This window comes from Cyprinus carpio, chromosome A5, assembly GCF_018340385.1.
Source record: "Cyprinus carpio isolate SPL01 chromosome A5, ASM1834038v1, whole genome shotgun sequence".
NCBI classification, from domain to species: domain Eukaryota; kingdom Metazoa; phylum Chordata; class Actinopteri; order Cypriniformes; family Cyprinidae; genus Cyprinus; species Cyprinus carpio.
Window position 1 is genome coordinate 15,509,889 of NC_056576.1, and position 14,791 is coordinate 15,524,679.

The 14,791-nt window shown below is 38.3% G+C and overlaps 1 protein-coding gene across 12 annotated transcripts in view; it reads right to left on the reverse strand.

The window, feature by feature from the left end:
- Positions 1–14,791, reverse strand: part of LOC109083416 (armadillo repeat protein deleted in velo-cardio-facial syndrome homolog) — a 115,550-nt gene that overhangs the window by 82,935 nt on the left and 17,824 nt on the right. The window contains exon 1 of one of the 12 annotated variants that reach the window (XM_019098261.2): positions 13,962–14,629. The exons of 10 other annotated variants lie outside the window; for them this stretch is intronic. In XM_019098261.2, coding sequence (XP_018953806.1) covers positions 13,962–13,982 — 21 coding nt within the window. In that variant the 5' untranslated portion in view covers positions 13,983–14,629. Of the gene's footprint in view, positions 1–13,961; positions 14,630–14,791 lie in introns of those variants that run through there. One more of the 12 variants, XM_019098268.2, reaches the window with a different exon arrangement.

Below are 14,791 nucleotides of genomic sequence, written 5' to 3' on the forward strand. Positions count from 1 at the left end.
GCCCCATATGGCTACAAGGTGCCTGCCTCTCTCTGGTCTGAAAGGGCTTGAAATAATGTGCCAAAGGAGTGGAGTACCTGCCTCTAGGAGATAAAGGAAATACTGTCTATTTTCAGTTTAACATACATCAATGGCATAGAAATGGATTAAGCTATGAAATATGTAGATGCCTTGTGGTCCAGGACTGATTATTTTGCATAAAGAAGGCCTTTAAAGTGCTTTGAAATAACACTTGGGAACACATAAGAACCAAGATCTATTCTGAGCCATTCTGGTACAGGAATAATATTAGTTCCTTCCTCAGTTCCTTTATTAAAATGACTCAGGTCTCTAAACAGAGTTAACTTCTTTAATCTTTCTTTAGCTTCATTATTCAGAAAATAATAGAAAATAAAATGTTCTCCTCTTAATACCACCTCCCACCAACTAGCAATAGAAAGTTGCAAATCATTATTTTCCAGTTTTTATATATATTAACTTAACTTCTCTAATATTTCTTTAGCTACATTATTCAGATACTCAGATCCAACCTATAGTAAAGCTTAGATGGGTGCCACAACAAGGATGTGAATAATAACTACAACTAGTAGCTAATGCCACAGATTCTCTAATAAAGTGGAGGCAAAATGCTAAAAAAAATATATATATATTTTCTTTCTTGAAAAGAGACATCAGATGCCCATTTTCCACAAGTTGGTATGATTCTTTAGGGTCTTCATTAAAATGTCTGCAGCATACTTTGGTTAAAATTCCTCAATGGTTGTGTAAATCAACACCCTTTTGACAGCTCTGTTCATGGTGAAAATTTTTGTTGTATGTGTATTTGTTTGGTTGTGTGTTTCTTTGATTGATAATGAGCTATTTTCTGTTTTTTGTGTATCCGGTGGTGTTACCATCAAAAACAAAACTAATCCACTGCGTCCTCAGTGACTCTAATGTCGGGAGAAAATAAAGACTTTTATGCTCACCTTTACATCCAACTACAAAACATCAAGTGCGGAGAAAATTTCAGCTGAGGGCTGAAATATGCTAATACGGGACAGTCTTTCAGCAGTCGTGGGCGGGGCCTGAGCAGTACGACATCATGAAAATCAAAACCGCTTTATAATTGAAACTGCTTAGTTTTTTGGGGATTAAAAAAAGAGTGAATGGATTTTTATCATTGTAGGGTGGTTGTGTCCACACACTGCTAAGACATGTATATGCAAACACCATTTTGCATCCAATGTCCCCTTTAAAAACAATATATTAAAAAAAAAAAAAAAGCTAAACCCTTTTTACCTCACCCAACTTTCTATTTCAATAAGAAATAAACCAAGAAAAGTGTTCATCAAACCATTGATGAAAATCTGAAGGAGTTAAAGAGTCCGTATTCACCTTCAAGGCTCAGAAAGCATGAAAGGGATCTTTCCTTTCATTGGAGCACTATCTGACCCGTGTGATCTGTTTGAGGGATGCTGCTGGAAGAGCCTTGCATCAGTGAGCCTGTCTTCATCATTTCAACACTCCAGGTTTGGCAGCGATGCTGAAATCAAATGTAACTCCTTATCTTAGCCATAAGCGCTGATAGACAAGTGGAGAAGCATCCATTATCTGTTTTTCAGATGGATGAATTTTAATTAACTCAAATGTAAGACTACCACAACCCCACAGGATTTCACTATAAATAGCTCCCATCACTTTACTTCAGAAACGGGATTCTTCATTCATGACTCCACCACAGGCGCTTCCACACTCCTGTATATAGTACAACACAGAACACACAGCAAAATCAATTCAGACCTCATTTTACGTCTCTTAGCATTGCACAGTCTGACATTCGACATCCTGTTAGTAAAATGGGTATTTTCCAAATCATTAACGTGCAATAATAGAAAGCAACTCAGGTGGAAAAGTGTTTCATATTGCTTTCACAGCTAAGGGCATTCTGCATTTGCCAAGAAATTTTTTGTCTATGTGTTAATCACTGAATAATCAATTGTTTAGAAGAGATATAACCCCCTCACACTTCAGGCCATATCAGTAATGTCTCTGCTGGCTTCTATACACTTCATCTCCATGAAACATGACAAGAAACCAAAAAATTGGATTCTCTGCAAGCTTATATCATCCCCAGCTTCAATATGCGTACCATACCAGATGCTAAAAATAGTCTTATGCAAGAACCTTAGCAGGGGAGATTGTGTGTTATCCTATACTCAGACTAGAGGAGATCAGTGAGAATAACTGAACAGGGGCTGCTGACACACTTCAGGCCAAAAATAGGCAAAAAGCAATGTTGTGGTGGGTCCAGTGTAAAAGAACATAATGCCTCCATATTTGTACAACCCCAACACACACACACACACAAAGGCAGAGATATGCAGGTCTAGCATGGCATAACATTCCACCATCTGCAGAGTATGAGTTGAACCCTGTTTTAAATTAGTTCACTCTTCTAAATAACGAGGATGGAAGAATTGAACAAATCTGTTTATTATTTAAAAAACTGCAAATATGTCTTCCACTTTGTCATTTACAGTATAACCAATCAGTTAAATGATTCTATAATAATTTAAAGTTCATTCAGCAAAAGATTTGCCAGACTAATTCAAACTAGTAACTTTTTACTTTTTGAGCAGTTTATTGAATTAGGGCTTCCAAAACTAGGATTCACAAACCACAAGGGTTTTTAAAGGAACTGCAGCTGATTTGTGAGTTGCTGAAAAGTTAATAGTTAATTAAATAAAAAAAAATAAGAATTAACATGAATAATTAAAAGTTTTTAATTAAAAAACACTCACAAAAAGATGAAATATTTTATTTGTTTATCCGCATGTTATGTTACCACCAACATCAGAGAACTGTGTGCATGCATATGTGTTGTTACAGTAAAATATTAATTTAAAATATTTTCTTGAAGTATCCCCTGCATTTTTTTGTCAAAGGGGTTCAGCTGACAAAATTTTTTTTGTAATCCTTCCATTAAAAGAACAGACTCATTCATAAGAACAATGCAGTACAATTATAACAGGGACATTTTGCTCATGGGCACAATGAAAGGTCATGATTTGAAAGGTCATGGTTTGACCCTCAAGGGGTTTAGAACTACATCCAGAGTAGGTTGACATGCTGTTAAAGAGGAAAGTAAATGGTGACAAGCACAATAGCAAAGATAGTAACCCAAAATGCCAGAAGGAATATCAAGTAGTATTTCTTGTGACCAATCAAAAGAAAGTAATCCACATTGTATTTTTAACTGACAGCATTTCTAATTGTTAGTGACACTTAAATAATTCAGCCTTATTGTGTGATTTACAATACGGATGATCTTTTGACTACAATTATCATGATAAAAAAAATAAATAAACAAACCAACAAACAGAACTATACTGGCATGGGCATAACAGATTTATGTATTTGTTAACAAAATATCATACATCAGGTGGGTCAGTATAATTATACTAGAAAATAACCATTAACCTCAGATTAGAATGTAATGCAAATCTCCCAGACGCCAAGTACGGTGCACCAATCAGAAGACAGTTTGTGACAGCAGTAATCATTTAGCACAAACCTCCAGTAGGAAAGAGTAAGCCTGCTGGGACTGTCTGTACCGCGGTAGAGGTGTGCGCACAATACTCTGCATCCATTATTCATTCTCATTAGCTTTACATTTATTCTAGTGGCTCCAAAGAGGTTCCTCTCTCTTTAGCCTAATCAAAGGAATAATATGTCCTTTATATATCAGTGATTATTCCACATGAATACTGTATATGTTAATGTTTATTTCTGAACAAGATACTTCAAAATGGATTTCTACTTTCAATCAATATATAGTACAGTATGTACCTGAAGAGAGTGCTTTTTTTGTCACAGAAGTGGACTGAGCAGACCAAAGCATGATGATGAAAAGGTTCATAATCAAAAAAGCCATGCGGGAACAGACAATATTCAATGGAAGGTCCATTTCCTACTTTGATTACAGAGCCAAACGCAATACATTCATTACATTGATTTTTTTTATACATATATTAAAAAATAATAAAAAAAAATAAAAAAGACATTAATACTTTTATTCAGTAAGGACACTTAATGATCTATATTCATATGAAATAGATCAAAAGACATTTGTCTTTAATAAGATTTCTATTTCATTAAGATTTCTATTTCAAATAAAAGCTGTTTTTAGAACTTCTATTCAACATTGATAATAATAAATGCTATATATTTTTTTACCACATATATATATATATATATATGGTAAAAAAAAATATATATATAGCATTTTTTACCATATGTATATCCATTTTTAATTTTACGCAAAATCCGACATTCGCAGAGTTACTAGGTCATGTTTTCTCCCTTTTTTCCAAACCGCGACAAACGCCAGACTCCTTTCTTTGCAGAATGCAATATAGCCGCTCAACCAATCACAGAACACCATTACACGCACTGTAAACGGTAACAACCAATCACAGCGCACCATTATGAACGCGATACTGCGTAGATTGTCAGTGTGTTTTTATTATTGCCATTAATGTTTTTGTTAATGAATGTAACATGGCAAAGATGAAAGCACTTTTGGTAACTAGTTGAATGTAAGGGAAATATCATTTTGGAATTTCTGTGGTTTAATGTGATGTTGTTGTTCATGTACTGTATGTACATGATGAAATTTTCTTTTATTGTTGTAATTAATTTATAGCATTAACAAGATGACCCGTTGAATTCATTTTAGAAGCGATGACAGATGAATGTATTTTTAGTCCAGTTCCTGTATATAAGATTGGTATTGACCAAGTTCAGAGCCTGTCAACTTACTATGTGTGTATTTTCAATACGAAAAATAACTTTTATATTGATTCAATGGAAAAACAAACAAACAAACAAACAAAAACAAAAAAACATGGATTTATTGCATTTTGGGGGGGGGGGGGATATAAATTTTTATAATAAATCACTGAAAATCAAAATCTGGTATTGAATTTTAAATGTTATTATAACCTAAAGATGCTATGTGAAAGTTTGAAACAGAAAATAGTGGTTTTCATCTTCCCACTTTCTTGGTAAAAATAAACACATTTTTACTCGAATTGATCAAAATGGATTTATTGCATTTTGGAACCAAACTCTTCATATATAGCCTACTGTGTGTTTGACTGAAGAAAGAACATGAAGAAAGAGCACCTTTTGTGACTCATGGAACCAAGCCAAGCGAAACCAATGCAGGGCACAACGTGCACAAGAGGTCATTTACACTGTCCCTCTGCACTGGCATTTCCAGAGTTTATGGCTTCAATTAGCTCCAAATGGCCTCCAACAGAACAGTTGGTTTAATATGGGTCTCTGTTTAAGCAGGAGGTGGAGGTGCAGGAGAAGAATGGATTAAACTCTTTAAGACTTTGGTAATGCAAACCAATATGGCTCACCTACTGTAGGTTTTTCTGTTCTAAAGCAGCGAGAGCAGATGTAGAAGTAGTGTCTGAGAGCGAATTTACGGGATTAAATCTTGCTGTGCTACAGCATGATAGAGACAAAGTGAAAGTCTGTGCACTGTACTTTTTTTAAACTCTGAGAACTTCAGCATGGCCTCGATCTTGCTCATGCCGCATTTTGAAGAAAAATATTGCTGTTTGCCTCTTGAACTCCGTGCTTGACAAATCCACACTAAATCCTTACTCAAGCCCTTCTCCATCCCCACATAAACTCCAGATGCACACACAAAGCACATTCTCAACCTTTAATTTTGGACAGCCAAGCGAGTAGACTGGATTGGCTTGCCCGGCTGTGGGTTACCACAAACAATAGGTTCAAAGAAAAACGGCTATAATGTCATTTGAAGGTCCTAAACAATCAAGTGGAGAAACTTAAACCTCATATAGTGAGGTGGAAGGGGCTCTCTGTCCTGGTAAGAGAAGGCTTGTTATACATGGCACTGATTTGATTTCGTCTCAAGGTTTTTCCTCAGTGTCTTTTCTATGCGAGATACGTCATCCATGGCTGGAAGCAGAGATTAACGTTTTTATGCCCCCTTTTTTCATACAAACAAGGGAAAAAATAATGTTTCACCTCAGAGGCCATTAACAAAAGAAATCAAATGCAGAAGGGATGACACAAAACAAAAGAATGAAATAGTACTAGATTTATGATGCTTGTCCATGCTAAAGTCACTACCATGATGCTAAGGAGTTCTGGGTGGTCACCTACTAGCCCCAAGCCAAAAGATCCCACCCCCAAGTATTTTTGCCCATTTTATCATCTGCTAGGTTAAATAATAGTCAATAACTCAACAAGCCGCCTGCTTGGAGATGGCATCACATCTACAGCAACAACCCGAGCTGAAGTTTAATATTTAAAGTATGAGCAATGGTAATAAAAAGGCTAATGAAAAAGCCTGCTGAAAGAACAAATAAGAGAGTGGCAGTTAGCCTGGCAACATCGGTCAGAGGTGCATATCTAGTCAAGGTTCATTAAACAACCTTGCGTCAACGCTGTGCCTTGCACCATTGTTCCTTCTGAACCCAAGTGTGAACAAACGGCTCAAACATTTACAGCAGAAATGAATGACATGGAAACAAAGTCTCAGCATTCAAATTCTGTTAGTTTTATTAAGAATTTCAAAGGATTAATACAGTTTTGGAGCTCTTTAGTGGTATGACAGTTCATGTGCACTCCCACTTGGCCTCTTTTCAAGCGAAGTGCATTCTAATAAGCATAAAATAAGCATGAATAAACATCTGAGGCTATGTTGAAAGATATACTACAACTAACTGAATGTATAGTGTCTTATGTAATCACTCAATGAGTGTTTCAACCACAGAAAGACAGCAGCTTAAAAGCATTATCAGAAAATCCATTCATTGTCCATAAACTAGCGAGAGAATTTTGCAAAAATTACATTTATTAAATTTGTACTTGTATGATGACTATTATGAACTTGTATACAAATCAATTGTTACTTTTAACCTTAACAATAAGGTTCCCTGCATAGTTTCTTTAAGAAAAAATTTTAGAAAAACGCTGAACTCAAAAGTTGGCAGCCCTGTTTGAAGTAAGTTGAAATTTTAGGTTTCATGAACAAAATTTACTGTATTTACTGTATGTATAAGTTAATGTTAGAGCTGTTGGTTAATCAGATGATAGAATTAAGAGAAATAAGATCCAATAGACTAACATTTGAAGTTATGGTAGGAATGTACAGCTAATGTGGGATAATGTGAAGTAATCAGCAATCGTAGGATTTATTCATTTTTTATGCCAGGTTGGAGTTATACACTGATTTTCTATCATGGTCTATGGACTCCCTAAATTAGCCTAGGCCATTATCTTTCAATCTTTCACTTGGAAGTTATAAGTTGTACTGAGTAAATACAGCTGGATAAAACAAAAACTGTCTGTCTTCATTTCAGGCTGCAAAGCAACAAAATGTGATTATTTTAAGGGGGGGGGGGGTACTTTTCTATACCCACAGTATGTATACACACACACACACACACACACACACACATATATATTTATATATATTTAGATACAATGTTAACTTTACAACTCCAGCAAGCAGCTAAAAGATATAGTGGGAAGTAGAAACACTACAGAAAGTTACACAACACAACTACAAACTATTCCTGAAGATGTGTATGTCACAATAAAGGAGAGTTTAACACATGGAAGTAAATATTGGTTTATGATGGTTGATCTTGTGAAATATGATCTGTCCATTTACTGCATGATTATTAACAAGTTAACTTTCCCAGTAAAACACATATTTATTATCTTACAATCTAAATTTATATATATATATATATATTTTTTTTTTTACTAAACTTAATATAAAATGTACCAAATTTCTTTCTCTGAATTATTTGTGTTTTTGCTAACCAGAATGTAAACACATTCTGAATTCATCTGAGCATGCTTGCAGTAACATCAAAACAATGATAAAATGCTGTAGCGCATGAGACTCCCAAAAACAGAAGAAAAACTGTTAGCGCTAATCTGGCATGCCTGTATGTTGTGACTAGCACACGCTGAAGAGCTGTCAGAAGACATCATTAATCCCTCAGGACCATCATAGACAGATGGCATGATGAAGAACCAGCAAGCTACTTATTCACTGAGCAGAGACCATCTTCGCCATTTCATTTCTGATAAAAAGTGACAGAACTGAATGATGCTTAAACTGGTCCAGTACATATGAAAAGACCTTTGCCAAGAGCTCAAGACCAATACTCCCAAACCCAACCTTTCCATTAGAGAACATCATTAGATAAACATCCTAAAGAAAGCTGCAGATGTAACAGACCAGAAAGTGGCACAATTCGCCTCTCATCTGGAGGCCATGTGATACGTTTTAGTACAGCACAATATTGCAGATGCTATGAGGAAAGAGGACAGGGGCGGGATTTAAGGGACATGACCTCTTCAGGGCCTCTTACCTTATCAGGGGGGCACAAAACAGTCAACGCATAACCGTCAGTGTAGCCTGAAGGCTTTAACAAGGACAAGTGTGAACTGAAGGAAGTAATGGGAAAGTAAGGGGGAGAGAGGGAGCATTGAACTTGCACTGAAGCTCTTAATCGATCCTTGCGGCCAACGGTGGGATAATGTCTCTTAAAAAATGCAGAGCACAGTTAGTCTATCAATCTGAGGCAGTTCCAACAGCTTCAGTGTGTATGAGAGTATTTCTCAGTCAAGCACATTCAGCAAGCTGTTTACATACAGAATATCATCTCTCAACAGCAGCCCTATTGTAAAAATATTTCTACACAGCTGAAAACACAAAAATCTATTCCGGCATAGACGTCACTATCATTTTCCCCAATGGATAATTGTTCTTCCGCTCTCTCCCGAGCTGCCATGACCATCCGAGCCGGGCTGGACTGTTTGTGTATTTCAGTTGACAGTCTGAAAACCTGTCATTTTCTCAGTGAACTAATGAAACAAAAGCAAACACAATGCTGCAATGCTGTCCGCCAGCATCCAGCAGGCCAGTGTCATTAATCATGAGATCCAGGGGCAGAGGGCTCTTTATCCAGTGCTGTTGCCACGGAAGACCCTGCAAAAGTGTCACATATGCACCTTTCCCTCTTTCCTATGGCCTTACTGGTTGGCCGCCAGCCAATTACCGTTATTCCCAACAAAAAGTGAAAAGCATAAACAAATAACTGCTTTGTACATGGACTTTTACCCATATATATGCTCTGGGACCTTGCCCACTCATCTCACTCTTGTTCTCTATGTTACATGCAAATAAACAATCCTGATCATTTCTTTATTAGTCGTTCTGACATTGCAGAGAGAGGAAGAATACGCCCGAGCTGGATATAGGAGAGCCCATGCAATCTGAGAGAGCTGTATGGGGCTATTCCCACTAATCCTGTGTCGTCAGCCGTTATCCTCCAGGACACGAACACATGCACAAACAAACACAGTCTCCGGTTCTGTCCTCTATGTTTACTGACAGGATTGTTGTGGCACTATCATTCTAATCTCTAAACTGTTTTAATTTTTTTTTTCGCTAGTGTCCATATAAACAGAGAGATACAGGAGGACAGTCCACCTAACAAGCAAGAAGAAAAGAAACATCACCAAACAAACAAGACACTGGGGCTGAGTAAACAGACATGGGAGAGGCATGATGGTGGCACAGTGTGTGACAGAGAGAGAGGCCTGGGTTCCCATGCAATGCTTTAGCAGAGAACAAGCAATCTGCAAAACATCTAGAACTTACTGTGGTGATGTGGTTAATGATATAGACTAGTAACTTTAATGTTCGTTGGTTTAAACCTGAGAAACATCAAACCGTAAGTTACCAGAAGCCTAAAAATAACCACATGAAAAAAGCACCAGTCTGTCAGACTTTTTCCCAGCCAATTTAATAAAGAAAAATGTGTTAAATGTATAATTATATTTCTAATTATATATTATATTTAATTAATTTATTATATTGTATACAATGTACATATTTATATATTTACATTACATATATTTATGTTTAAAAGTGTGTGTATTTATATTTGTGTGTGTGTGTGTGTTTGTGTGTCTGTACAGTATGTCGGTAGGAAAATATCAGTTTACATTTCCAAACATTCCTTTTGCCACTAATTGTATTAATCCAGTGAGATTTTTGTTTGCACAAGGAGACTGACAACAGCCAGTGCTCCACACAGAGATCTGATCTCACCATCATCCAGTCCATCTGGAATGACATGAAGAAACAGAAAAAAAGGAGAAAGACTTAATCAAGAAGAACTGTGGCAACGTCTCCAAGATGCTTGAAGAACCCTACCTGCAAAGCTACCTGAAAAACTATACACAAGTGTACCAAGAGCAAAAGCTGTCTTACATACGAAGGGTGGTCACACCAAACATTGATTTGATTTAGTTAATAGATGTTAACTGAAAAATATCATCTATTTATGACATTATTTTTGAAAACATCCTCACTTTACAGCATTTCTACACAAGTGCCTAAAACTTTTCACAGTACTGTAGTTTTTTTAGAAAAGATTCTTCAGGCATCTTGGAGACGTTGCCACAGTTCTTCTGGATTTATTCTGTCCCCGTTTTTTTTTTTTCATGTCATTCCAGATAACTGACTTAAAACCATTTTGTGAAAATACTAGTGGGCTAAGACTTTTGCAAAGTACTTATAGGGTATATGTAAAAGTTATATTGTTTAATATGTAAAATGTAAGGGACTCCACATCAATACAATACTTAACAAAAACCACCATTTGCTCAATTTGTACTACTGTACAACATTCTGTCCAAAACAATGCAATGCAATTCTTTGGTCTAACAATAAACATGTGATTCTACTCATCTTAATAAAAGATAAATGAATTAATATATAAAGATATTATAGGCCCATAGAGGGGTATAGAGGCTAAATGCTTCATGCTAACAAATATTCAGCTCATTAACACACAATCTTCTCCATTAACACTTTTGGAAACAGCTTACTGAGTGTGAGAACAGACATCCATCTGAATGGGTGTCTGACTGAATATGATTGAGTGAGCAGCCAAGAAGCAGAGGCAGTTTGACAAGGGTGTTATGGAAGGGTCAGCTGGTGCTGCTCTGCATTGCATGAGAAACTGCAGGCAAGTAAGGTAGGTCTATATCGGGCATGCAGTCAGCATGCCAAATGGGTTACTGGACAGCACACTGTGATGAACGTCCTGATAGCACACCAAGCTTTCAGGGCATGTCCAGCATAACACAGGTACCCATGAGCCAGCACAAGTGTGGTTTGGGCTGCTTATCCAAAATTAACTGCAACTTGGCATCTGAAGGGCATCAGATACTTAGCGGAGATGAGTGGTTGGGAGGCCCGGCTATTATCTTAGAGCCATCACCTCATCCAAAACCCTGGCACCCACTCAGCCTCGAGAGGTGGAGCAGATCCTTGTTCGGTCATGCCAGAGATTCTGAAATGCCCTGATTTGGGCAGCACAGCTGCAGTAGGACATCTGGAGCCTCTTCAGCATGCCCTCCTACTCCACCCCTGCCCAACAAACCAGAAAGCCTGGATGAGCACCAGCACAGTTACCCAGAGATCTTTTGGGTCATTGACATTTAACGCACCATTCACAGTCACAATTAGCCTCTTCTGCTCTATATGTCTTCAAATACTGATTCATGCTATGGTACAGTGAATGAACAAGGCTTTACAAAAGAAAGGCCTATAACAGCAGTGACATGCACAGGGGGGATGGGGGTGCGAGGGGGGCTCGAGCCCCTGCCCCTTTAATTGCCAATGCTAAAGTGCCCTTTCGGTCTGATCTAGCGATTTCTACCGATGGGGAACACAATCCCACCCAACCAATCTCCCCCACCCCAGGAAGGTTAATGAAGAGGAATAGAAAGAAGCACAGAACTAATGGAGGTTAAAACAGTTCACTAAAGTATGCACACTCAATTTTTCCCACAAAATAGGCAAATAACTTTTGGAAATACCAGCAAAACTTAAAATAAGCACTCTAGGGATAAGCAAACACCGTACTATTGCGGTGGAAGTCAATAGTCTCAGTCTAAATGAAATGTAAATGGTTTTTTGAAAGAAAAATCATTTTTATGTCTAGAGATGGCTGGTTCGGTTTTGATGAGGCTAAATCTCTTTTGCAGTGATGGCACTGCCTCTCTCCGCTAAAATATCAGACGCTTATATTTAACTTAGACTCGGGCAGGCTGATTCACCCTACGGTAATTGAGGGTTGATGATAGTAAGCTCAGCTGGTTTGGGAGTCACTGTAACGCCGCAGTGCATGTCGGTTATGGAAAGATATTGCAGGAATTTCATACTTTTGGTCTCATGTCTGTAACACGTGTGAACATGAATGCTTTTCATTTATAGTGATGTCTAACTACACACTCAAGATGCATTGCTTAAGTAATAGTTTGTCAAGGTCAATTTTTTTAGGTGAACTATCCCTTTAACCACAGCAACATATGCCACCCATTCTCCTTTTTTTTTTTTTTTGCGCTGAATGTGTTTAGATTTGAATACTACCATAATGATATACAATCAGTGGTGAAACATCAATTGCTGAAGTCTCAAATATGGTGAGAAGTTTGAAGAAGTTTGTATGGTTACCATGACAACCAATATGGACATTCTAGCAAAAGCAATGACAGTCTGAAAAAATATAACCTGAAAAGTTAGAAAAAAAGAATTGGATGTTTTGAGACATTAAGCATATTCTTTCTTTAGACACCACAACAAACAAGATGTCACACTCTAGAGCTTCTAATATGTGGTGCAACTGTTTAGTGAACGTATGTCTTCACACTCAGTGGCTTTGTCCAACAACCAAGATGACAGAATCAACCATGTCAGACACTCCAGCCGAAATTCAGAGCCTCTTGATCTCCATGCCCTTGTGCAACACGTCTGACCTCACCGAAGCAGGTGCTAGTCTTATGGAATGCTCTGAGGTTAGCAAGGGTCAGATAGAGCATGCGGTGAACCCCAAAAATGGTAGGAATGTCTGTACTGTGAAGGGAAGGGTTTCATGGATGGAGACGCTACAGATTTGGTGCCTTCAGACTTTTTCAAAAAAAAAAAATAATTAAAAAATACGCCTGCCTCTCCTGTGCCAGTTAAGTAGCAGCAATCATCCGTGAGACAGCCGTGAACAGATTAACAATGCCAAACGGATGGTTGTAAGATTATCTTTCGAAAAATTAATTAGCTCAGAACATATTTGAACATCAAAAGACTGCTTGTTTCTTTCAAAGCCTGTCCCTTGTTATTTATGTGTTCTAACTGTCCAACCTGGCACATTTTTTACGGTATGGAATGACACAGCACCGTTTCGGGAACACGTCTTTAGAAAATCCCTGCATGCCGATTAAAAAGAACATTCCTTTGACCTCCTCGCAGCTTTGCCAGGCAATGTGGTAGCTCCAAAACAAAGAAACAAATAGCTGACCACTGATGAGTCCAGTGCTGGGGATGAAGGGAGGAGGAAGAGGAAGCAAAGCAGTAAATCTTCAATCCCAGCTTCTTTTCATCAACTTTGCAGTGTTCAACGTCCATCTGACTATTTTCTCTTTTTCAAATCCTGTAGGATTCCTCATGTTTACCTCAGCTGTTTTGTTAGATGCGTCCACAAGCTGCTTGACATTCTTGGAATGTTATTAACAGCTGAGCACAACTGAATCTGAATCAAAAGTGGAAAAATATTCACCTCTGGAAAGATGTGTACTGAATGAACATACTGAATGTTGACAGTTCGCAGCATGTGACCACAAGATAAGACGTGCTGATATTCTACATTAAAATGTACGATTAGAAAGCAGAATGAAAGGAAGGAAATCTGAGCGACAACTTAACATCCAACACAACCAAAACCTGACCGCTAAAGAGCAGTAAAATTGATAGGTAATAAAAAAATAAACAAAATACACTCAAGCCACAGCAACAGCTAACAGAAGAGAAAGGAGGATGAGAGCAAGTGAATCCCCAAACTGACCTGCTTCACTTCAGCCGGCATCACGGAAATCCTGTTTGGTTAAGCCTCTAGGAGAAACGCAAGGAGAACAATATTCTCTTGTGAGTGGAGTTTGTCTGTCAGTCAGTCAGTCTTTCGTTCCTTATTATGCGAGTATGTCCTGTGAGAGCTGAGGCAGCTCAGAGCCACAGAGCCATCCTTTCCCGACAGTCACATGCGCAAATATACTCCGTCTCTCTCGTCTTCTTACGCCGTCTCTCTCTCTCTCTCTCTTCTTCTCACACACGCTCTTTCTAGTACATGCTCGTAATCCTCTCAGGGACAGAAGAAACCCGCCTCCACTGTCGCCGAACCAGGATGCTGCAAACGTTGGGGCGAATAATGATTTCAAAATGAGAAGAGATGCTCTAGACAGTCCAATGGATCCTTCAATAAATTCAGGAATCCGGCTGAAAAAACCCCAAAACAAAACAGCTCGCACACAGAGAAGTGGAGGAGAAAAAAGTTGCCCGGTGCAGGAACAAAACCCTCTGGGCAGACTAAGAGAGAGGGGGGTGGACGGGTGTAGAGGACAGGGAGAGGGGGGTCTGTGTGTGCGTTTGAGTGAATAGAATCTTCCCAGAAGGCAGTTGCCCTGTTCACAGCGTAGAGTTTTGTACTCTCGTTCTCTCCCACTCCTCACCGAGCATCTATGCAGACAAGGGTCAGACGGATTGGAGGGGGAGGGGGCTGACAGACAGACGCAGCTGGAGTGGAGAGAGAGAGAGAGAGAGAGAGAGGCTCCACCCAGCCAACATGCCAAAAGAGCATGAGCACTGAGAGGGGGGCAACACTCCACAAAACTTTGCTAT